General features: G+C 56.8%; 2 protein-coding genes across 2 annotated transcripts; both read right to left on the bottom strand.

Moving 5' to 3' along the window:
• Positions 1-2,878: 2,878 nt before the first annotated feature.
• Positions 2,879-4,194, bottom strand: SPEM1 (spermatid maturation 1). The gene is made up of 3 exons (XM_017850639.1): positions 3,987-4,194; positions 3,829-3,889; positions 2,879-3,635 (listed from the first exon to the last, which is right to left on the bottom strand). Exons 1-3 carry the CDS (start codon positions 4,128-4,130, stop codon positions 2,911-2,913), a joined length of 930 nt encoding a protein of 309 aa, XP_017706128.1. The 5' UTR covers positions 4,131-4,194; the 3' UTR covers positions 2,879-2,910.
• A 473-nt stretch (positions 4,195-4,667) lies between these two features.
• On the bottom strand, positions 4,668-15,941 carry NLGN2 (neuroligin 2). The gene is given in 8 exon segments (XM_017850637.1): positions 4,668-6,780; positions 6,783-7,588; positions 8,417-9,013; positions 9,386-9,578; positions 9,686-9,871; positions 10,042-10,191; positions 12,338-12,388; positions 15,852-15,941. Coding segments are annotated over 6 exon segments (1,968 nt in total). The 5' UTR covers positions 10,163-10,191; positions 12,338-12,388; positions 15,852-15,941; the 3' UTR covers positions 4,668-6,715.
• Positions 15,942-15,947: the final 6 nt, after the last annotated feature.

The raw sequence follows: 15,947 nt of genomic DNA, 5'->3' as shown, positions 1-15,947 counted from the left end.
CCTCTACTAAAAATACAAAAATTGCTGGGCATGGTGACAGGTGCCTGTAATCCCAGCTACTTGGGAGGCTGAGTCAGGAGAATCACTTGAACCTGGGAGGTGGAGGTTGCAGTGAGCCGAGATTGTGCCATTGCACTCCAGCCTGGGTGACAGAGCTTAATAGTCTCAAAACAAACAAACAAACAACCCAACAACAACAACAAAAAAAACACATGCAATAAACAAAGCACAAAATAGTTGTAATTGTTAATAGGCCAAAAAGAGTGTTTGACTTAAAACAGGTGCATGACTGGGGTCTGTGGCACCCTGGAGACTGCAAGCCATTTGTTTACACAGTGAACCACTCAGCAGCAAGAAAGGCCAGTGAGCATTTCCCATCCAGCCTCCAAACACATAGTAGATGTTCAATATATATCCACTGAATGCAATCCATTGAAAATGATCAGTAACATTAGTTGAATGAGAGAAGCAGGGCCATTTGCAAACGGTCCATCTGCTCACATTCCAGGAATCTGTCTAGAGTGGAAGGTGAAGTCCAGTTCCCTCAGCCTGGGCTTATGCACCTGGCTGCTTGTTCCCAAGTGGTGTGTGTGTGCATGTGCTTGTGATCCCAGTTGTCTAGGAGAAGGGCAGGGCCTGAGTTTGAGTTTCTGAGTTCACACGGCGAACTGGGGAAGGTGGGAGATTCTGGTGGGTCACGCTGGCTCTGCAGCAATGGGATGGAGCATCTGAGGCCATGAGCCTGATCCTCAGTGTCTGTGTAACCATGCACAAGACATTTAGCTTCTTTGAACTTAGTCCCCTCACTGGTGACATAGTGAGTTAATCAAAGGAGTGAGGTCACAGAGGGCTGTGATGTCACAGTGAGGTACCTCTTGAGGGGGTCCCCAATACTTCTTTTTTTTTTTTTGAGATGGAGTCTTGCTCTGTCACTCAGGTTGGAGTGCAACGGTGCCATCTCGGCTCACTGCAAGCTCCACCTCCCAGGTTCACGCCATTCTCTTGCCTCAGCCTCCCTAGTAGCTGGGACTACAGGCGCCTGCCACTATGCCCGGCTAATTTTTTTTTTTTTTTGTATTCTTTAGTAGAGACAGGGTTTCACCGTGTTAGCCAGGATGGTCTTGATCTCCAGACCTCATGATCCACCTGCCTTGGCTTCCCAAAGTGCTGGGATTATAGGCGTTAGCCACCGTGCCCAGCCAAGGGGCCTCCCAATATTTCATCCTCTGCTCCAGTCCTTCTTAAGGGTATAGGATCTTCAGTGTGAATGGGGAACTGTGAGGGACTAGATGCCCTCTCAGCCATCCCTCCCTAAATAAATAGGGCTTACGTGGGAACCAGGCCTCACCTGTGGCTGCAGCCTAACCCTGGGCTCTGGCAGGCACCAGCCTTCTAAGGAGCTAGGGCCATGGAGATGGAGATCTCTCCTGTAGTGCAGTGCACTACTTATCTGTTTTTTTTTTTTTTTTTTTTTTTGAGGCGGAGTCTCGCCTCTGTGGCCCAGGCTGTGATGTGTCATGTGGTCCTGTATCTCAGCTCACTGCAGCTCCGCCCCCCGGGTTTTACGCCATTCTCCTGCCTCACCTCCTGAGTAGCTGGGACTACAGGCGCCTGCCACCGCACGCCGGCTAATTTTTTGTATTTTTAGTACAGAGACGGGGGTTTCCACACCATGGTGCTCGATCTCCCTGAATCTCGTGTTGTGCTTGTGATCCACCCGCCTCGGCCTCCCAAAGTGTATTTTTTTTTAGTAGAGATGGGGTTTCACCAGGTTAGCCAGGATGGTCTCGATCTCCTGACCTCATGATCCGCCTATCTCGGCCTCCCAAAGTGCTGGGATTACAGGCTTGAGCCACTGCACCCGGCCAAGAAAACAAGGTATTAACGGGGCATGGTGGTGCCTGTTGTCCCAGCTACTCAGGAGGCTGAGGCAGGAAGACTGCTTGAATTCAGGAGGCTGAGTCTCCAGTGAGCCATGATTGCACCACAGCCTGGGTGACAGATCAAGACCCTGTCTCAGAAGAGGGGTAGGAAACAGGCCCGGCACAGTGGCTCACGCCTGTAATCCCAGCACTTTCAGAGATTGAGGTAGGCGGATCGATTGAGCCCACGAGTTTGAGACCAGCCTAGGCAAAGTAGTGAAACCCAATCTCTACAAAAACTAGTGGCGCGGCCAGGGAGGGGTGGCTTACACCTGTTATCCCAGCGCTTTGGGAGGCCGAGGAAGGCGGATCACCTGAGGTCAGGAGTTCAAGACCAGCCTGGCCAACACATGGCGAAACCCCATCTGCACTAAAAATACAAAAATTAACCAGGCATGGTGGTTCACACCTGTATTCCTAGCTACTTGGGAGGCTGAAGGCAGGAGAATTGGTTGAACCTGGGAGGCAGAGGTTGCAGTGAGCCAAGATTATGTCATTGTAGTCCAGCCTGGGTGACAAGAATAGGACTCTATCTTAAAAACAAAAACAACCACACACACACACACACACACACCAACCAAACAAAAAACAACAACAAAAACAAACAACTAGTGGCCCGTGCCTGTAGTCCTAGCTACTCAGGTGGCTGAGGTGGGAGGCAGTTGGGACTGCAGTGAGCTGTGATTGCACCACTGCATTCCAGCCTGGGCAACAGAGCAAGACTCTGTCTCAAAAAAAGAAAGAAAAGAAAAGAAAAGAAAAGAAAAGAAAACAAGGTAGAGGCAGGTGAGAGCCTTGGAACCCAGAGGGCCTGGGAAAGGCTGAGGACAGGGACAGGCCTTTGGAGCAAAAGGTTGATGAGGGTCCTCAGGGCCCTGTGGCCAGGGACAGCATTCTCTTCACAGCCACAGCTTCTAGGTGCTGTGTGGGCCCTGGCACCCCAACACCACCACAGATCACCTCCTCTCTCCTTTTTATTTTTTTCCATTCACTTCCCAGTCAGGGAACGGTACACCCAATTCTTGCTTGTCCCCTCGGCAGTGCTGGATCCAGAGGCCAGAGGGTAGCAGCGGGACAGGGCCTCCACCTCCCGGGTCAGTTCCCGTAGCCGCCGCCTCACGTCCCGGGCATCATACACTATTCGGCCTGAGGAGCGGCACCGGGAAAATTCAGGGACGACTGCTGGGCCCAGGATGGGAGCTGGGACAGGCTGGTACTGAGCCGCCTCTGCCTCTGGCACCGCCCCCTCCCCACTGTTCTTGTGGCTAGGAGCCTCAGGGCTGGGAGGTGGGGGGTTCACAGAATACACATAGGCCCTTAGGCCCAGCTCGGACCGCATGTCTGTTTTGAGGGGCCTTTCCTCTATGGTAGGCTGGAAGCGGATGGTCTGGGGAGGGGGCTCCGGGGGGTCCTGAGTCCAGGGAACCCAGGTCCCCTGAGTGCGTTGGAAGCCTTCCCAGTCCTTAGGGCCATCCCAGTGGTAGGAGCAGATGGCTGGGTACTGATAGGGCTTCTCGTCATCAGTGTCAGGAGCCCAAGCTACTGGGCAGTGAGCACAGTGTGTGGGACAGCCTCGACGGCGATGGCGGCGAGCTGGGGGCGGGGTCACAGTCATCTTCACAGGGTCCATGGTGCACCGAAGATGGACTGCAGGGGAACTCTGCTTCTTAGAGGGCTGGGTCTGCTTTCCGAGTGAGGATGACTTAGGAGCTTCTGTGGATGGGGAGAGGTGAGACTAGTGGGGAGGCCAGCTCCGACAGGCATGGACAGGCAGGGCCCAGGGAGGGCAGCCACACAGCTATGGTGTCCGAGAGGGGTGAGCAAGAAGGGAAGGGGCTAATTTAGGGCTGAGGCTAGAGTGCCTGATTTCTGCCCCTCCTGTGCCCCAGTCCCCACACCTGCTTACCTTTCTCACAAATGGTATCATGGAACACTTGGTATAAGATGCCACGGAATCGGCTCCAGAGCTAGGTGGGGGAAGACACAGTGATGCCAGGCAGGCCCTGGCCGGCAAGCCTGCCCCCACCATCCCACCAGCTCCCTCCCACCTGGCCCCACCCTGACCAGGGTCACTATATTGATGCTAATGTTAATGCAGATGATGAGGCCCAGCAGCAACAGGACAGAGTTGCCCAGGTCCTGGCAGCTGTTGGTGTTGCAGTTGTGATACGAGGCCCACTCGGGCCTCGGCCGCTCAGCCATGGCCATGGGGTCCCTAGGACCACCAGGGCCCTTACGCCCCCAGCCCACCGTGCCCACAGTGTCCACTGACTGCCTGCCTGTCCCTGAGGGTCTTGGGAGTGAACAGGTCACAATGGTGCCAGGCCACTCCCCTACAGTGTGCCAAGGGACTACCCTGAGTCCTGGACCTGTGGCTGACCCTCTTGCCTGAGCCCAGGCCTTGGCAGAGAACACGCCTCTCACCTCACATGCCTCTGCTGAGTTAGCTGCCTACACCAGCCCACCGGGCCTCCGGCCTGTTTGACATCTGCCCCCATCAGCCCTTGTCCTTCCATTATAGAACGACCCCAGGCTCCAGTCTCGGCATAGACACGAGTCCTGACGTTCATTTGCCAGACACATTACCGTGGCAACCAGACCCCAGCACCCACTCCCCCTTCCTCTCAGACCTCAGAGCTGGTCACTGAAAAGAAGGGCTGGGGGTCAGGACCCCTCCTCCCTCATCACTTCCCCAGGACTTGTTTCTTCAGAGACCGCCCTCCCCACAACAGAGCAGGCACAACCAACAGTTAAACTTTTATATTTACAATATTCTCTTCATCTTTTGCCAGGTTTAAAAATGTGTACAGAGCCGCAAAGGGTTGGGGTAGGGATAAGGGATTGTCGGGATTGTTTTGGGGAGAGGAGCTGGGCATTGGAGTCCGTGGCTGAATCATGGGGTCCCCCAGCCCCCCTCCCATGCCCCAATTTGGGGGGCATCTGTCTACAGGGTTCAGGGCCCAGGTCTCTAGCATTTGGAGGGCATGGCTGTTTGGAGAGGAGCTAGACCAGGCAGGGGAAAGGATCCAAAAAGAACTAATTTTCCATGGATGGAGGTAGGAGGAGAAGGGATAGTCAGGAGGCAAAGTTCTGGGGACTCAAGACCAGGGATTCTGGATTTGGGTGTCAGTGGAAGACAGCACCCCAGCCCCTATTCAAGTTTGGCACTAACACCCCACAAAATGCCAGCAGATGAGGACTCTCCCCTCATCTACTGTGTCCCTTACGCCCTTCCAGACATCATTCTTTTCCCAGAGGCCCTCTGGGGAGTCACCTCACACATTTCAAATTCTTCCTGCTGGTGTCTGCTCAAGCCCCATCCCCACTGCCCCCTCCATCTGTTCCTCAGCACTGCTGACCTCATTCTCCCCAACCTGTCCGGTGAGACCTTTCTCCCTGCTGCCTCCCCTCCGCCCTTCAAGACTCCTTTCTTTCAGCCAAGGAGGGGGCGTGGGTCAGAGAAGGGTGGTCAGCTGAGGAGAGGGATGGTCCGATACTGAGATGGGGACAGCTTCAAAGAGAGTGACGGAGATGAAGGTGAATGGGGAACTGAGGCAGGGCAGGGGAGACATGGTGAGGAGAAGGGGCACAGGCGGGAGCCCCCTCACCTGCCACATCCCTCACCCTGTATCCTGCTTGCCCTTAGTTTCCCCTGCCCTGCCTGGGACTGGGAAATTCTTGGCACATTTTGGGGGTCTTTCCGCTCAAATCCACCTACACAGTTTGGCACGGATGAGCAATGCTCTGAGGCCTGAGGAAAAGGCTGTCCTCGGACCCCAGCGAGGGCTTTGGTCAAACATGCATGGGCTCTGCGGTGGGTACATTGCCACGCCCCCTACCCCCAACTCGGGAGCAAGGGCTGGGCCTCCTCCAGGTTTGTTCACCCTCCTCAGCTCCTGCCACCTAGAAGCCTGTGCTCACCTGCCATGTGAGGAGAAACTGAGTGCCGGGCCTGAGGCCTGGGGGAGGCAGGGAAGTGCTGGGAACAAAGGGGCCGTCTGCCTGGGAAAACACACATCCACATGCAGGAACATGTTTCCACTCAGAGAAATGCGTCCTGGACCACGGGAAAATAAGCTTCCAGGCAGCACCGGGATGCGTGGACTCCTCCCTCCCCCGGCAGGAAATCTGTGTCTGTCCTCTCTGGAAGGTGAGGGCCTCCCTGGCAGAACGTGCTTCATCTGACTTGTGCCAAGGCGGGTGCGGGGGGAACATGCTTCGCCGGGGTGCGGGCAGGGGAGGCAGGGGCGAGGGGACTGTGATTTCCTCGCTGCTTCCCAGGCTCCATCCTCTGTGGTCTGGTGGCCAAGGGTCACTGTTTGTGAACACACCACTTCCAGGGTCTCCAGGGGGAGGGAGAGGGGAGGAGGTGGGAGAAGGGATGAGGGAACAGGATTCTGGGGTACAAATCCCCACAGAAATTATTTGAGGGGCCAACATGTGTCCAGGGCGGCAAAAAAAACCTCACCCTGCACATGGGAAAACACACCCCGTTGTGAGAAAGCACACCTCCACGCGGGAAAATACCACATTCCACACACCAAAGACGGGTGTCCCAGTGGAGGGGAGAAAATGCCCCCCAGTTGTTCAAAGGCCCAGGTCCAGAGAAGAGACTGGGCTTCTCTGCGTGGGAAAGACACGCACCCCAGGGAGGAATCCCATGTCCACCTTAGTGCTGCTGGATGGCGTGTGACGACTCCACAGGAGAAAAGCCAGTTGCCAAGTCCTCCTCCCTGCCTTCGGAGTGGCCGGGCCAGGGAGGGCCGGGGAGGAGGGCCTCCCCACACCGCCCCCTATACCCGAGTGGTGGAGTGGGGGTGGGGTAGCGTGTTGTTGTGGCTGGTAGCAGTGGGAGGGGCGGGGGGAAGGGCCCAAAGGGATGAAGGGAGGGAGGTGGTGGGGGTGGCGGTGGCCCCAGGCCACTGGGCAGCAGGGTCAGGGCCCCGGGGGCCAAGAGAGGCACATCGTCCGGTGCCCGGCGCAGGGCCAGGGTGTAGTCGGGCGGGCAGGCAGGGCGCAGAGCCTCTGCAGGGTCCGCCCCGACGCCACCACCTCGCTTCAGCTGCAGTGACACCAGCTCCTCCTCTGGTGGCAGCTCACGGCCCGCAGCGGGGAGCAGGGGGCCCCCACCGGGCACGCCAGAGCCTGAGCCGCCAGGTGGGCTAAGCCGCCTGCACCGCAGCTCCTGCCGCCGGTCCCGCTTGTAGTAGAGGGCAGCAAAGGCCAGGATGTTGAGGAAGAGGAGGGAGGCACCCACGGCCACGGTGACGCTCAGCTCCGTGGAGTAGTCCCGCGAGTCCCCGGGAAAGCGGTCGTAGGCCCTCGGGCCGGGCTCCGGCTCAGGCTCGGGAGGCAAGGTGGCGGGCGGTGGGGGCCGACGTGTGCCCGGGGCGCCGGCGGGGGGACGAGGCGGCCAGCGCGTGGCGTAGGGAGGCAGGCGCGTGGTAGTGGTGAAGAGCTCCGTGTGCAGGTTGTGCAGGTGGGGCACGAGCTCCAGCCAGAAGGCCACCTTGTTGGCGCGGTAGTTGTCACGTACACGTGGCTTCAGGCCTATGTGCAGATACTGCTTCTCCTTGCTGTTGAATTTGCTCCATACCACCTCCTCAAAGCGATTGGGCTTAGTGTGAATGAACTTGGTATCCTGCGGCACTGGCTGGTTGGGGTCCCTGTGGGCACAGGAGGGCAGGGAAAGGAGGAGTGAGGGCAAGGCTCTGAAGGAGGGTGAGTGGCAGTGGGAAGGGAGCCAGACAGAGATGCAGAGAGACAAGGGGACGGCAAGAAAGCCAGAGAAAAAGTCACAGAGGCAGAGAGACGTAGATGGAGATGAAGAGACAGAGAAACTGCAGGAGACAACGCCAGAGAGACAAATAGGGATGGAGACAGACTGCCAGAGACAGCCAGAAATGCGGGCAGAGGGGCAGGGACAGACACAGAGATAGTCCCAGAGAAGCAGAAGCTGAGCCTGAATGAAACAGAGACAGGGTCAAAGACATGGGAGGGACAGCCAGAGACAGAGACACAGCGAGGCTGAAATCAGCCGGCAGCCGGAGACAGCGAAAAGTAAACAGACGTAAGAGAGCAGCAGAGGGAAGGGGGAAGAGCTGTCAGTGGATTTCCAGAGAGAGACAGAGACAGAAGTAAAGAGACACAAACTCTTGCACACACTCAGACACACACACCTGAGCAGTCAGCCAGAGGTGCAGAGCCCTGGGGGGTTGGGCAGGGGGGATCAGGCAAGGAGGAGGGAGAGATGGACACCAAGCCAAAACCACCGAATGGGCCCCTACTCCCCAGAAAGGACAGGGGCCTCTCTGTCTGATACTGCTGAGTCTCCAGCACTCAACTCAGTGCCTGGCACAGAGGTGTCTGGGTTGCTTTCACTCGAGCAAGAGAGCAGGCCAAAGTGAGTGCCTTAACAGAGGAATGGCAGCCATGTGAAGGAAGGAGGGCCCGCCCAGCCCCACCCAGCCCCACCCAGCCCCTCTGGCCCTCACCCAGTCTTGGCGAAGTTGGTCCAGTAGGTCATGACCACGGCACTGAGCATGACGTCATTCTTGGAGAAGTTGCAGGGGAAGAGGTCAGTGGCACCCACCATGGGCACGCCAAAGACATAGGGCAGTTCATCCCCGTGAGCTGCATCTGCCCACTCAGGCCGGCCCTCCGCCTGGCAGTGGTGGTAGAAGGTGTAAAAGTAGACAGGAGACTGGTAGTCGGCGTGCAGCTTGGCGGTGGCCACAGCTGGTGCCACCCATTGGTGGTCAGTAAAGAGCGCCAGCAGGGTTTTGCGGCGCATTTCACCATTGTCCCGGTCGGCCCAGTCTGTGTACATAAACTTGATGGTCTCCCGAAGCACATCCTTGCCTTCCGGGTAGCCATACAGGTTGTCCACAAAGTTGGAGACAGTGAAGTCGAAGGCGCTGGCAGATACCCCGTCCTCGCTCTCTGCAGAGTCCTCCACGAACTTGAGGCCCTCTCCCTGGTTGACGCCGATGAGCATGTCATAGTTGAGGAATTCTCCCTGCTGCATGAGGATCTCAGGGTCATCGGGGACCACGTCGCCGTCCACCACGGGCCCAAAGGCGATATGGTAGCTGGGGAGAAGCGGTCAGGGTCTCACCACCTGCTCACTGGCCTCCTCTCGGCCCTTGGCCTGCTAAGCCCACACACAGATGCTTCCCTCTACCTGCAAGACCCTTCTTCCCTACTTGAAATCCTCCAATGGGTCCTTTGGGGGATCTGGCCTCTCCAGAAGTCTTCCCAAAGCACTTCACGGCACCCTGTGCTCACCTGCTCTGTCTGAGCACCTCCACTGAAGGAAGGCTTGAGAGAGGAGGCCACCTACTGGGGGCCTGAAGCCCATTTCTCCTTGCCAAAGGGGATCCCCACAGGCACCTCTCACCTCAGCCTCCTTGGAACCAGCAAGGAGAGTGAAGGCCTGGACCCAGCCCTCTCCCATCCCATACCGGGCAGGCTGCACGTCCTGGTCCACCAGCTCCCGGGAGGGCTTCCGGCGCAGACACTCCACAGCTTCAGCGCTGTCCTCTCGGTCACAGCCCACCTTGGCTGCCAGCAGCCGCGTGTACTTGAGCGGCTGGTAGTTGACAGACCAGCTGGAAATGGCAGTGCCACTCTGGGCGATGGCCTTCTGGAACAGCCCTGGTGGGACAGGCAGACCTCAGGCCAGGTTGTGAGGACTAGCCTGAAGGAGAAGAGGGAGCTGGCAGGGTCAGGAAGGGTGGGACAGGCTGGGACACTGCTGGTACCTTCTGAATGGTGGGAGAGGATCAGAAGGTTGACGCAGGAGGCCCCTGCCCCAGACCCAAAGATGGTGATACGCTCGGGGTCGCCCCCAAAGTGGGCGATGTTTTCACTGAGCCAGCGCAGGGCCTGGATCTGGTCCAGGAGCCCATAGTTGCCTTTTGCAGCCTGGTCCCCGGTGCTGAGAAAACCTGGGAGTAGAGAAGAAGAGGGCTCCCTGGAGGTGTCACAGCGCCCCTGCCCCTCTTTCTGGGCAGCTCAGTCCAGCCCAGAAGCCATTCTACTGGATGTGGACGAACCCTGCCCATCAGGCACACCTCCCAGACTCCCCCGATCCCCAGAGTTGGCTGCCCACCCTCACCGAGCACCCCAAGACGGTAGTTGAGCGTGGCTACAATGACGTTGCCGTAGGCGGCCAGGACTGAGCCATCGAACATGTTTCCGGTCCCCTCCATGTAGGAGCCACCGTGGAGAAACAGCATTACAGGCTTCTTCCCAGGGTCGCGGATATCTGTGTGGGGAGGGGGGCAGGTGGGCCGGGGGTCAGGGACAAGGACACAGTCAGACCGGAAGCAGCACCGCCCAGCTCCCAGGCCTGCTGAGGACTGGCCTGGAGCTCAGGGGACATGTCACTCCCATCCCTGGGGGGCAAGACCGGATTCCCCTCCTCCCTCCCCAGCTAGCCCTGGCAGACGGTCCCTCCCCACCCTCTGCCAGCCTTCCCCACAGCACTTCTCCAGTGCAGACCTTCCAAGAAACCCCATAGAGGCTGGGGGTGGGCAGTGGCCCTCCTTAGGGTATCTGCTGGATCCAGGGAACCCCCAACACCCCCCTCTACATGGCACATCTCCTTCCTGTCCCTGGGACGAGCAAGCTCCCGAGGCTAGAACTGGAGCTGGAGCTGCTGGGAGGGTCCTGGCATCTCCTCCAACTCAGGCCTCGGGCCTCCACTCCACATGGTACCCTGGTCGGTGGGTGAGGGGTGTCAGGCCTAGGGTCCCTGGTCTGTGGGTGAGGGGTGCCGGGCCTAGGGTCCCTGGGGCTTGGTCTCCTCCCCGCCCTAATTCCTTTCTAGGTCACCTCCCCAGTCACCATGGCAACCCCCAGCCTAATTACTGTGGCAGGAGGAGGAAGAGCCTGCTTAATGAAGCCAGGGTGCAGCTTAGTCTTGGATACCCCCAAACTGGCCTGAGCCCTGGGTTCTGCACTGGACTCCTTCCTGCCATACCCCCAGAGGATCCCCTGATCCCTGCCACATGTGATCAGGTCCTTGGGTCGCTCCAGATTGGACTGAAGGGTGACTAATTCCAGAGGAGGTGGGAGTCTGAGAGTGCTTGCCAGGGTCCCCGAGGCTACAGTACCCCTCCCCTGCCCCTGCAGCTCCCCATGATTCAGCTATAGTGCTAGGGCTGGGGTCACCCCTGGCCCACAGGTCCTCCTCTTTCTTGACAATGGCCCTCCCTGCTAGCCTGGACACTCAGCAAACCAAAGCCAGGCCTGGGCCTCCACAGCTGGTCCCAGCACCTCTGCCCACCTCCCTCATCCTGCTAGAAACATCCCTCCTGCCAGAAGGTCAACCTGCAGGTCACTAAGACATTCTCCTTGACCTCACAGACAGCTTCCTGCCTCCCATCCCTAAGACTCCCTCTGCAGCCCCCATGCTCCTGACTGCTTCCACCAGAGCTCCCAGGTGGGCAGCACCCTTGCTGTGTTCTCCCCAAATCCTGTCCTCTCCTTTGCTCCTGAACCTCCAGTGACCTCCCAGCAGTTTCAGGCTGGAATCTCCTTCCCTCCAAGGTCCTGTCCTAATTGTCCTCAGTTCTCCCATCCTCACCCCACCCCTCTCCCAGTGTGGGGGGAGGAGGGGTCAGAAAGGGAAGGAGCAGGAAGAGGGGCTGGGGCAACAAGAATTCAAAACCAACAACAAAAACAGGATCAAGAAAGAAGAAAGAAAGAAAGAAAAAAAAAAACAACCAAAAAGCAAGAAGCTCTCGGGGCAGATTCAACAAGAAAAGAAAAAACAAAAAGATCCATTTTGGAAAAAAAGAAAAAAAGAAAAAAATTCTTTGCATTTTTTTTTTCAAAATTTTGTGGTGAAACTTCAAGATATTGGGCCCTGCTTTCAAAAATTGTCAAATTCTTTCATTCACTTCAAATGTTTGCGTTTTCTGTGTCTGACAGGCTTTTGGAAATTGCAACAGGCTTCTGATGTTTCAATGGTGTCATCAATTTGCCAACTTTTAAATTTTTTTTGAACTGTTGTTTTGCTCCAATTTCAAATTGTTTTTTTTCAAATGTTACATTTCACAAGTTTCAGAACCGTCCAGATTTCTTTCAAATTCTAAACATTTTATCCAAATCTTTTGAATTTTTTTTTTTCTCTGACATTCCAATTTCTTTTTGTTTTTCAGCTTATTTTCACCATGTTTAGCTTTTCTGGCAGGTTTTCTAGTGGGTCCAACATTGTTCAAATTTCGTTTGAAGTTTTCATAATTCTTTTTTCCAATTATTAAAAATTTTTCTTTTCTTTTCTTTTTCATTTTAGTTGGGAGAACGACTGAGGGGCCTTGAGGGCTATGGGGACATTTAGTGAGGGGCAGGGCCATGAACTTCCTCTTATAAGCAACCACATGCAGCAGCGGGATTTTTAAATCTACCTGTGTCTGGCGGATTGAGCGTCGCCTCGTCACGTTTTTTTGTGAGCGGACCTAAGACCGGGAACACAAAACAGAGAAAAAAGGACAATTTTGTGGGGAAAGATGGGGGTCGGGGGGAGGTGGTGGATGGGGAGGGGAGGAGAGAAAGCAGAAAAGGGGAGGGTGGGGGAGGCAGAAAAAATAAGCCAAAAAAAGCAAAATTTGTTTGCAAGAAAAGAAACCAAGAAAAGAGAAAACGTTCTACAACCCAATTTTGTTCCCCTCCCCGGAAAAAGTCATGCCCCAAAGAAAAGGCTGGTTTTGGGGGGGTGGGGTGCCTGAGTGGGCTGAGGCCTGTCTTAAGACATATCCACTTGGCTGGAAAGGTTTTGGCTTGTCGATGTGTTTGCTAATTGCTGGAAATGAAACAGTGTTAGAGGTGGGGTGGGAGGGGAGAGGAAGCCCACCCAGAGCCCCTGGGAGACCAAGGCCAGCTTGCCACCCAGGCCACCTCTCAGAAGGCCCCCTTCAGGGCCAGCGAAGCACCTGCCTGCCCCCACAAGGCTGTAGGGAGGAGAGACTGCAGCAGAAAAGACTCTGCTTTCCTCTGGACCACTCTGCAGGGCAGCGGGCAGGACAGGGTTGGGGGGGCAGCCTGCCCCACAGCTCAGCCCCAGAAGCCTTCCGCTCCCCACTGGGGGGCTATGGGAAGGTCAGCTGGGGCTGCCTGCCCACTACCCAGCCTCACCACCAGCACTTCTCATCTATCCGCACTCACAGGCCTGGCTTCTCACCCCAGTTCCCCAGTGTGGGCAAAGCAGGGAAGGGGGTCATCAGGTCTTGCCCTCCGCTCCAGCTCAACCCTCCGCACTCCCCACAACCTCGTCCCTTACCCAGGCTTCCTCTCCTCCCGCAAAATGGTGAATTTCCCACCAGGGCCACCAGCCACCGCCTCCCCTGCCCCTGCTCCACTGCCAAAAAGCACCCCCTTCCCCAACGGCCGAGTGGATGGTTCAGTCCACAAACAGGGAACGAGAAACACAGTGCCCTGAGCCAGCCTGGCACACAGGTGCCAGCAGGTACCGGGAGCACCAGGTTCACCCAGTGTCAGGGCTTCTTCCAGATTACGGGGTTGGTCAGGGGCGAGCTGGAGCCCAGAGGCCTGGGGGTTCCCCAAGGCCGATTGGTTTTTCCTCAGTGACACAGGGACTGGCACATGGGTCAAAGCCAAGGATGGGTCATGGCCAAGGCAAGCTCTGGAAGGCATCTCTTAAGTGGCAGTGATCGCCCCATGGGGACCCGCTGGGAACAGGACCTCTTCTTTGTGAGAGGATGGGGTGGGGACAAAGTCAGCAGGCCATGTGTGCACGTGAGTCTATGCAGCGCGTGTGTGAGCACGCCTGAGTCAACCTCTTCCTCCCAGAGCTGGTGTGAAGATTCAGTGAGATCACCTGAATGTGTCAGGCCCCAAGCAGGTCTGCAATAAGCAGTGGCTAAAAATACAGAAGGTGTGGGCAAGGGTGGTGTGGGGGCAGGGGCGGACAACTGTGTAGAGGTGTTGGGGTGGACAGTCCATTGGTGGCAAGTTCAGGGTGGATGTTTCACATCGGGGGTGACGAGACAGCACCCATGAGGGGGCTCTGGGGTGTGCAGAGCCTGTGTGAGAGTGGGGAGTGCTGGGATGGGCAGCCCGCGTGGAGGTGCTGAGGTGAAGGACTCACAATGGGGCAGGCGCTGGGATGGCAGAGGAGTGTGGCATGCACGGCTCTCCTGTGGAGGGTGTTGTACTGGGGGGCAGATGGGGCATGTACTGGGATAAATGGCTTATGGGGAACTAGGGTGCTTCAAATTCGAACAGGATTAGAGTAGATGACGCTCTGTGCATTGTGCATATGGGTTGTTGGGAGGCGTGGTTTATACGGAGATGGGTATGGCTAGGATGGGGGATACAGGGTGAATGGTCCATTTGGGAGACATTGGGACAGACATGGGTGGGTGGAGGTGCATGAGATGTTCCGTGCTTGGCAGGAGCGGATTCTGGGTGCAGGGGGCATGGTGTTGGAGTACTTGTTCAGTGAGTAGGGTGCAAGGTTGCCAGATGTGTTTTCACCACCTGAGGTCGGGTACAGATGATCCCTAGGTGGGAGTAGGGTAAACAATGACTGAGGAGTGTTGGGGGTGTTGGGGACTATGGTGTGAGGGGCCTGCTGAACACACAGCCCAGGCGTGTGGGGTTACTGGGGTGTAAGGTGTACATGTGGATGCTCTTAAGGCACATGATCTGTATCCAGGGATGCTGGGGAGCACGGGTGTGTGTGGGTGACACGGTACGCAGTTTCAGAGATATGCTGGGGGTGTGTGTGATATGAAAGTATTGGGAATTGTGACTGTGGGGTGCTGGAGCACAAGGTCAGTGTATAAGTTGGTTGGGTGATGATTTAAGTGTGGAGTAGCTGGGATCTGCAGTCTGTTTCGGGACTTGAGCACGTGCCGTGGAGGTGCTGGGTGTGTACAGGGTACATTAGGGGCTCCTGGGTACCAGGCCTATGTGTAAGGTTGCTGGAAACATGGCCTGTGGGAAGCGTGGTGGCAGCGGATGGTCTCTATGCAGATGCTGCCATGTTTTGGAGCGGTGAGATGGGTGTCAAAAGAGCCATGGGGCAGGGGGGCGGGGCGGTGTTTGTGAAGCTGGTCTGCTGTGATGGCTGGAATCCACCTATTGCACCCTGTTCACTGGTGAACACTGGAAGGTGTTCTGATTAGTCTTGGAGTGCTGAGCATGGAGGGTGGAGAACTGCACAGAGGGAGTGTGCCAGGGGCTATGAGCAGTCCTGTAGTGAATAAGAGTTCATTAAGAACAGAAGTTCGAGAGCCCCAGGGAAGATGGGTGGGCTGTGCTGTGAGCGGAGGGGCCCTCGACAAGGAGCTTCCCTGATCCTTCAGGGGAGTACAGGGGTCAAGGGAGAAGAGAAGGGCATTGGTACCACTGCCAAGGTGCTCAGCTCAGGCAAGGGGCTCTGGACATGATGTGATAAGGTGGAAGGCAGCCCTCGCTGGCCAGGGGGAGAGGGAGAGCCTGCGTTGTCCTGAAGTGCAGATGTAGCTAACCTGGGTATTCTGCCAGGAACAAGCTCAGGTCTGGCAGCGGGAGGTGGGGCAAGGTTGGAGTGGGTGTCTGAGCAGAGGGTGGATCACCTGATTCCCCCTCCATGTCCAGGTTGAGATTAGCTGGCAGACTGTGCCTCTTTGGGGAGAGAGTGGGTGAGCCTAGACCAGTGCCTGCTATCCCTACCATGACCCCCTGTGGGCACAAAGAACTTATGGGGCAGCTGTCTGCAGGGTGTGTGCCTGGGACTGCCTGGAGGCACCCTTACAATCCTTAGGGGGCACGTTGAGGCTGCAGGGACACTCCGTCCCTCACTGCCCCCACAAAGGCCCAGCTCTGAGCCCGAGAGCGGTGCCAGTGCCTGAGGGTCTGCATGTGCGTTTGTGGGCTGTGTCCACTGGGTGCCCGGCTTTGTACCCGCGCCCTTACCGTCCTCGGTGGGCACGTAGAGGTTGAGGTACAGGCAGTCCTCGCTCTGGTTCTGCACGTAGGTGGCAGCCGCCTCCAAGTTGTCGGTGAACCACA

This window comes from Rhinopithecus bieti, unplaced genomic scaffold (assembly GCF_001698545.2).
Source record: "Rhinopithecus bieti isolate Rb0 unplaced genomic scaffold, ASM169854v2 scaffold_32008, whole genome shotgun sequence".
Lineage (NCBI taxonomy): Eukaryota > Metazoa > Chordata > Mammalia > Primates > Cercopithecidae > Rhinopithecus > Rhinopithecus bieti.
The sequence above is the reverse complement of the archived record's forward strand: the minus strand, read 5'-3'. Positions and strand labels throughout refer to the sequence as shown.

What these genes read in the sequence shown, in the direction of transcription:
- SPEM1 (XM_017850639.1), bottom strand. Translation starts at nt 4,130, where the DNA reads ATGGCCATGGCTGAGCGGCCGAGGCCCGAGTGGGCCTCGTATCACAAC. An exon ending in GCATCAATATAGTGACCCTG is followed by an intron (nt 3,890 to 3,986) that starts GTCAGGGTGGGG and finishes TCCCCCACCTAG; the next exon opens with CTCTGGAGCCGATTCCGTGG. An exon ending in TGATACCATTTGTGAGAAAG is followed by an intron (nt 3,636 to 3,828) that starts GTAAGCAGGTGT and finishes CCCCATCCACAG; the next exon opens with AAGCTCCTAAGTCATCCTCA.